This window comes from Channa argus, chromosome 2, assembly GCF_033026475.1.
Source record: "Channa argus isolate prfri chromosome 2, Channa argus male v1.0, whole genome shotgun sequence".
Taxonomy (NCBI): domain Eukaryota; kingdom Metazoa; phylum Chordata; class Actinopteri; order Anabantiformes; family Channidae; genus Channa; species Channa argus.
This window is the reverse complement of record NC_090198.1, coordinates 10,002,806-10,010,150: the sequence shown is the minus strand read 5'-3', so window position 1 is coordinate 10,010,150 and position 7,345 is coordinate 10,002,806. Positions and strand designations below refer to the sequence as shown.

The window sequence follows — 7,345 nt, the reverse complement described above, 5'->3', positions numbered from 1 at the left end:
ATATTCGTGCACTTTAAGGATTTGTCGTTATAAGTAGCAAAGAATTCTTGGTTTGTTTTTATTGTCTAATGCAAACTGCGTCGTACACAAACACGGTAGGTCTGTGCGCTTTCATCGCAGCATAACACATACATAACACGTCGAATATGAAAAAGCTGTGTGCACGTAAGGTAACTCTATACCAGGCTGTAATGCTCCTGACCGGCAGATGGTATCATCAAACGACTCAGTGGCGCAGTGATCTAAATATACTGACGGACGTTAACGCGCACGTACATCCTTGTTGCACATACACTCTGCAAAGTTGGTTGTTGTTGTTTTTTTTGTTTGTTTGTTTTTCTACTATTACATCACTCGTACCGCTTCTATCCAGCAAGTAACCAATTCGTAACCCCCGCCTTTTGGCTAAAACGCGGAAATTTTAACGGGTAGTATTTTTCTTTCCATGCACACCTGAATGCAGCACCCAGTCAGCGTTGTAAAAATTGTTCTACATTTGTTTGGAGCGTGCTACTGGGAAATTGCGTTTGTAAGAGGAGCAAGCCGGGTGCCTGGGTAAGTAGACTGTTTTTTCTTTGTAATTAGGTGTTGGTGTCTTGCTAAATCTGTTAGAAAACTTATGAAACATTTAGGAAAAGTGGTTTGTACAATCAGCTATTAAAGTGTTGTGTCTCTTATTGTGTGGACGTACTGTTTCTCTGCTATCAAACAGTGATAATACACGATCTATTTTTACCCAGCACATCCAGAGTTACAGTGTAAGTGGCCTCAGTTGGACATAGGAGGAGGAGGTACGCTTAAAATATTGCATAACATGTTTTATTTCTGAAATATTTATGTAATTTTCCAAAATGCTCGTGTGATTTTTATCTCATCTGAAAGAACTTCTAAACACAAACTGTCAGGTTTGACAATAATAACAGTGTGTTTTTCTCTCTTGCGTTTAGGACAATTGAAACAGCTGCTTCAAGCAACTTCATGATGCAGTCTCTAGGGCATCTGATGATACTCTCATTTCTGTGGCACTTCACATCTGGATACTCAGAAAGAGAGAGAGTACAAGACTTGATGTCCAGATATCCTCTCATTGATGGGTAAGTAGTAGTGTTGTGCCTACATGTGAGCAACATCCATTGGGATAAAACAAGCAGATCAAATGAAAGGCTTCTCCATCCTGACTGTGTCACTTTCTTCACAACCTCCTCTCGCCATGCCACAGTCATAATGACCTACCTCTCCGGCTGAGGATACTTCATAACAACAGCCTGAGCCAAGTTGACCTTCATAATGTTAGCAAAGTGGCTACAGACATCACACGCTTAAACGCAGGCCGTGTACAAGCACAGGTACTGTGATTAAATCCATGTTACACCTGTGAACACAGATATTTTGAAGCTGAAGGGAATGTATCTACCGAGTATCTATGTTGTGACAAGAGACACTTGCCCTGAGTTAATCAATTGATGTTGTTTTTTCGCTGTCTCTCTGTCAGCTGTTTTCAGCCTATGTGATGTGTGGGGCCCAGAACAAAGATGCTGTGCGGCTGACTATGGAACAAATAGATGTGGTCAGACGCATGTGCACTGAGTACCAGGACTTTGAACTGGTCACATCTACCCAGGGTATAGTACACCTCCAAATGTGACTATGGGCTAGATACAGCCATGTGCAAAAGTTGAAACCCCTCTTATTTTGAAATGGCAATAAGTGTAAAGCAAAGAAAATATTTCATCCATATAATATTTGATAAACAGTTAACTCTAATAAATGTTACTTCATCAGAATTTAATAAAGTAATTTTTTTATTAGTTTATAAAGGTAGACAAACTTTTGCAATAATATGATTTTTATTACTTTTTTGAGTTTTTGTTGTACATGTGTATCTGTCACTGCAGAACTGAAGAATTCTGAGTTGAGGCACAAGATAGCGTGTCTCATAAGTATTGAGGGGGGGCACTCCATTGACAGCAGCCTGCCAGCACTACGGATGTTCTACCAACTTGGGGTTCGCTCCATGACTCTAACACATACCTGCAATACACCTTGGTAATTACAAAAATAATTTTGAATGTTATCATTGAAGTAGAATGTTAGATTTATATTGCTTACATTCCTAATTCATTTTAACAACTGAAGTGTATTTGTTGCTGTTTGCAACAAGCACTGTACTCTGAAAAAAGTTTCTCTTTGTTTTGGAGATTTTTCTTGTGCACTTGGCAAAATTTTCAATTTGGGACAGATGATACAGGACCGCAATATTCGGATTGAGTATTTGAAACTTAAGTACTCCATAACTTCCATGCTAAGGATAAACTTAAATACAGTAAATGGAGTACATATAATGTAAAAATAATTTAATCTACACATTCTACTGAAAGGGAAAGTTCAAAACTGTTTTTTCCGCTCATGTAAAATAACCTATTTGTATAACATATACTGTAGGTTATGTGCCCCGGCCCCGGGTATATGTAAAATACAATAGCCTCATATGAATTTTCTAAACATTGTTCACATTTTCTCTTAATCACTGGACCATCATGATTTGTGGTTTTGACAGTAATCTCTTTCCACACAGGGCTGAATCATCCTCAAAGCTGTATAGCTACTATCGAAGACACCAAAAAAGTTTGACGGATTTTGGAAAGGTAACCTCGATCTTCAGTAATATCAACTACCGAACAGTTTCATTTATCCTGTCCCACAAACCAGTTTGCCTGTGTGTTTTATACATTTTGACTGGTCATTATGCGGAAGAGATTAGAACACTTGCTGTATAGATTTAAGATGAAGAGGAACCCATCAGTTGATAAGTAAGAAAACTTATGATGAAGAATGATTGCTGATATAAATGTAAAATGTATAGTTGTAGTAGTTTGAAAAAAGGTCAAAACACTAGGTCTGTGATAGCTTGGGACAGCAAATTAAAGGCTTTTAGAAAGTACCACACAACTCCAGTAATGTGTTGTGGTTAAAAATAAATAATTTCTTAAGTGGGGGTTTATAGAGGAACTGCTCTTTCCCAAACTGGGTCTTTAAGTGCTTTAATGTTTATTTCTTTATTACGGCAGTGCTGCTGTACCATGTAAACATGTGTTTCCTATTTAGCTGGTCTTCACAACAGCGGCATGTAGGTCTGTCCAGATAATCTAAGTGTGTTCACGTGTGTGTACATCTCATGCTGCCAGATGAATTGACTTCCCTCCTTCCTTCCATCTTTCCTTCCTTCACTCATTTCTATGATACTGTAAATTGTTATGAATGTGTTTTTGAGGCTGTGGTGAATGAGATGAACCGACTGGGAATGATAGTGGACCTCTCCCACACTTCTTGGGACACTGCACAGGCTGTGCTCAACCATTCCAGGGCTCCTGTTATTTTTAGCCATTCATCCTCCTACACCATCTGCAACCACAGCCGCAACGTGCCTGACTGGCTGCTGCTTGAGCTGGTGAGGAAAAACATAATGTACTAAGTGCTTAATTGCTTGCTTGTGGGTTTGGTTTAATGATTGTTTTATCAATCAAGCCACTCAATTTATTTCAATAATATATATTTTTTTATGTCTACCAAAAACCATGCAACATGTTTTCATTGTTAGCCTTTTGTGTATCAGCAAGGTCAAAAATGTGCAAACTAATTCCCAACATTACACAAACATTTACACCGACAGTCAGCATAACTGGTTCTAAAGACAAGCAGATTTGTAGGCCAAGAAATTAAGTGAATATCTCATTGTTGAGTTTGAATGTTTTTCTCGTTGTTGTTTAATCCATATCTTCTCTAATTTCCATATTTGCTTCTAAGTAATTTCCTGTCTCTTTCACCATATGAATAAACAAGGATATACACACATGAACATAATGGAGTTTAATGTGTGGTACAGGGCATTCAAGTAGAAGGTAGACCTACTAATCATGACTGCTGATCCTCTGGCATAAAGTACAGCGAGTCATAGAACAGATTTTGTCAATTAAATATCTAAGTATAGTTCCCAGAATTCTGTAGTTAATTTTCATCATCCTTTTTTTCCTTGGTGCTGTGAACCAGATGTACAGTACAGTAAAGCAAAAATTCTGCTTTATTTGCTTTTCAAGTTTTAAGAAAACTGACGCTTTGTTTTTTTAAGTCAACTGTACCTCACACACAAACTGGACGATAATCTTTCCCTGTACCATTTCATGAGTATCTCATTATGTCCTTATTCTGCTTTATTGTTTGCACTAACTCATAACTAGCCCCTTCAGGTTTCCCACCTGAATTCAGAATGTTTATATTTGCTGTGTCTTTTTTTAAACTCCGTTGCTCAGTATCAAAGAAAATATGCAGTATTCCGAAACCAGGTTTACAAAAATTTTAGCAATTTGTCCCATACTGTGTCTCATGCACACTCTCCTATACTATTAAAGGAAATCATTTGATTCATTGTCTTGATTGGTACACATTTATCTATGTTTTTATATGATGTGGTAGGAGTAGTACCTTACTGCCAGTTTTGTTTATGCAATGGAAACAGTGAAGCTCATTGTACTGCACTTTATTTCATTATAAAAGCAGAATCCACTCCAAAGTGTTACACTGAGTTTTTGGAAACCATCCTAGACAAATTCTTTCTCTGATTGCTGTCAGAACAGCACATTTTCCAATGTATACCCTTCCCAAAGGAACATGACAAAAGCTCTGTTTGCTTGTTAAAGTACATTTTGTTTTTTGTTTTTTGGCCTTTCGGCTTCTCCCATGAGTTCAGGGTCGCCACAGCAGATCATTGTCTGCATGTTGATTTGGGACAGTTTTTACGCCGGATGCCCTTCCTGCTGTTGGGGTTTCAGTGTCTTACCCAGAGACACTTATACATATAGCTGGGTCCGGGGATCAAACCACTGACCCTGTGGTCCGTGAAAGACTGCCATACCATCTGAGCTGCTTGTAAAGTACATAAGCCCCATCATATACAGACAAAACCTAGATCAAGACTGTATATCTTTAAGCAGTAGGAACTTGGATTTCCCTGTTTGAATTCAGCTATAGCCCCTTTAGATCCTTCATGAGTCATGAGCAGGCAACAAGATGTTTGAGATCTGGTTAGTTAAAACATGATGTTTACAACATCTACCACCCTAAATAATGGATGTAAATTTAATCTACAGTAAATGTGACTGAAAAATGCATACATCCCTGTTTCCGTATAAGGTTTGATAGTATGTAAAACTGAAGGTAAACACATAATGCAATGATGCCAGGACCACATTTTTTAAAAGTTGTCAATTATTTATTATTCATTAGTTACCTGAAGCTACCTTATTGTAAGATGTTCCACCAGGAGTGTTTTTAGTTTTTAGCATTACACAACTTTTCCACTATTTTCTTCTTTTCTTTGTTCTGGATTTTGTTTTAAAATGTTCTCCAGGCATGAAATTTTAATATTAAAAAAGCCATAAAATTTCCGTTTTAACTTTTTATATATGGTTTTAATATATACTATTTACACTCAAATATAGGTTTTAAATGATTTACAGATCATTGCATTATGTTTCAGAAAAAGAATCAAGGATTGATCATGGTGAATCTCTACAGCCAATTCATTTCCTGTGGGGATGAGGCTAACATCCCTCGCGTAGCCGGTGAGGCATCTTGAGTTTGGTTTTGCCTGTGCCGAAATTCTGTTATTCTGTTATTCTGTCTTGTATTCACATCATGTCATGTAGCTTCAATATTCCACCTGGGTTTTACAGACCACTTTGATCACATTAAGAAGATGATTGGAGCTGAGTCAATAGGAATTGGAGGGGACTTTGAAGGTGCTGTGAGGTAAGAAATATTCACTTGCAAAAACACACAGGAAGTCTATAGAAGTATCCTCAGTATCCTCTCCCAACTTGCATAAATACACAGAAAAACAAACAAGGCGGCATTGCCAGTGGACTGCACACTTGTCTCTGGCAGACAACATTTCAGGGGTTGTCGTTGAGCCAGCTCAGTTTTGTGTTAGCCTGTTGTGATATCAGCAATTTGGCTGTCTAAGCTGTCAACAGACTAAAATGGTAAAAATCATCAAATCTGTTTTAGTCTGAACACAAAGGCACATCAATTCCAAACAGAAGCGCCACAAAGCAAATGATATTAAAGGGCTTAAATTCTAATCACATAATCAGAATGAGTAATGTATTAAGTAAACTAACAGAACGAGTCATTTATTTTGTTCAATAAACATTCATGAATAAATATTTTTTTTTTTGTCAACAGTTTTCCTCAGGGGTTAGAGGATGTGTCAAAGTACCCAGCCCTGATCCAAGAACTCCTACGGAGGAACTGGACTGAGACTGAGCTGGCCAATGTCCTCCGCAGGAACTTCATTCGAGTGTTTGAAGAGGTGGAGAGGGTGAGCTAGAAGATAATGGTGTTTTACGCATGTTAAAGGACATTCTTTCCTCATGAATAAAGACAGGAAACAAACTATAAGGTATATTTGAACTTAACGTCATGCCAGTGGTGTGTTTCAGCTGCAAAAAAGATAACTGGCTCTCTGCCTGGCAGAAAATGCCCTTAGCATGTACCATGTCAGTTCCGCTCTAAATAACATTTTCAGATTCGGCAGTTGTCTTGTTGACCTTAAGATTCACTGAATAATGAATTCTTTATTTTTGTCATTCAGAAATGTTGTTTTATGTTTGAAAATTATTCAGTCTAACAGTCTACAGATGCAGAGTTAAATCATTTCATTCATTATCTTCCTCTCTTAACTGGATTTTCCTCAGGTCCGTGATCAGTTGAGTTCAAATCGGCCCAGTGAGGTCCAGATCCCCTTAGAATCAGTGCAGAACCCCTGCAGGCTCGTCCTCAGGCCTCCTGACCCAAGAGGGATGGCGCCTGTGAAGAGTGTCCTGTCCGGAGCTCGACACAGATCACAGAGTCTGCTAAGCCTTATCATAGCTCTGCTGCTTTCCAAGCTATGTATGACTAAATAAATATTTTCAATTTCAGTTTCGCTGCACCATCTTTTTCTTTTAAGTGCCTTAGTTTTATTATAAATAAGGAGAATAAATTACTGTGGCCATTTGTAGATTAAGACAGCTTTCCGAAGGCCAGTAAGGATTAAGAAAAGAAAATCCCTTTCTTATCAGTACCAAATAGCATTCAACCTATAGCAAATAAATATGTTTTGAAGGGAACCTTACCATTTATTTATTCATTAGATATGATTTCCTTGTATTTTTATTAACACTATCTCTAGGAAAAAGATGAATGGTCTATGGACAATGGATGTTGTATTTGGGAATTGGAGTATGTAAATAAAATTTGACTTGATTTCAAAATAAATGCTTTGATACAATAAGATGTTTGCAATATG

At 37.7% G+C, this 7,345-nt stretch overlaps 1 protein-coding gene across 3 annotated transcripts; it reads left to right on the top strand.

Moving 5' to 3' along the window:
• Window positions 1-7,345, top strand: dpep2 (dipeptidase 2). 3 transcript variants are annotated; one of them, XM_067495222.1, is made up of 13 exons: window positions 1-95; window positions 464-555; window positions 741-791; window positions 948-1,094; window positions 1,220-1,346; window positions 1,493-1,622; window positions 1,896-2,046; window positions 2,576-2,645; window positions 3,272-3,448; window positions 5,534-5,618; window positions 5,730-5,805; window positions 6,241-6,376; window positions 6,753-7,345. In XM_067495222.1, the coding sequence occupies exons 4-13, from the start codon at window positions 979-981 to the stop codon at window positions 6,960-6,962; spliced, it is 1,278 nt and encodes a 425-aa protein (XP_067351323.1). In that variant the 5' UTR covers window positions 1-95; window positions 464-555; window positions 741-791; window positions 948-978; the 3' UTR covers window positions 6,963-7,345. The 3 variants fall into 3 exon arrangements, with proteins under 3 accessions (XP_067351323.1, XP_067351324.1, XP_067351321.1); XM_067495223.1 differs by lacking the exon at window positions 1-95 and having other exon boundaries at window positions 212-555; window positions 962-1,094; XM_067495220.1 differs by lacking the exon at window positions 1-95 and having other exon boundaries at window positions 213-555.

What these genes read in the sequence shown, in the direction of transcription:
- dpep2 (XM_067495222.1), top strand. Translation starts at nt 979, where the DNA reads ATGATGCAGTCTCTAGGGCATCTGATGATACTCTCATTTCTGTGGCAC. An exon ending in GTTTGACGGATTTTGGAAAG is followed by an intron (nt 2,646 to 3,271) that starts GTAACCTCGATC and finishes TGTGTTTTTGAG; the next exon opens with GCTGTGGTGAATGAGATGAA. An exon ending in TGTTTGAAGAGGTGGAGAGG is followed by an intron (nt 6,377 to 6,752) that starts GTGAGCTAGAAG and finishes GATTTTCCTCAG; the next exon opens with GTCCGTGATCAGTTGAGTTC.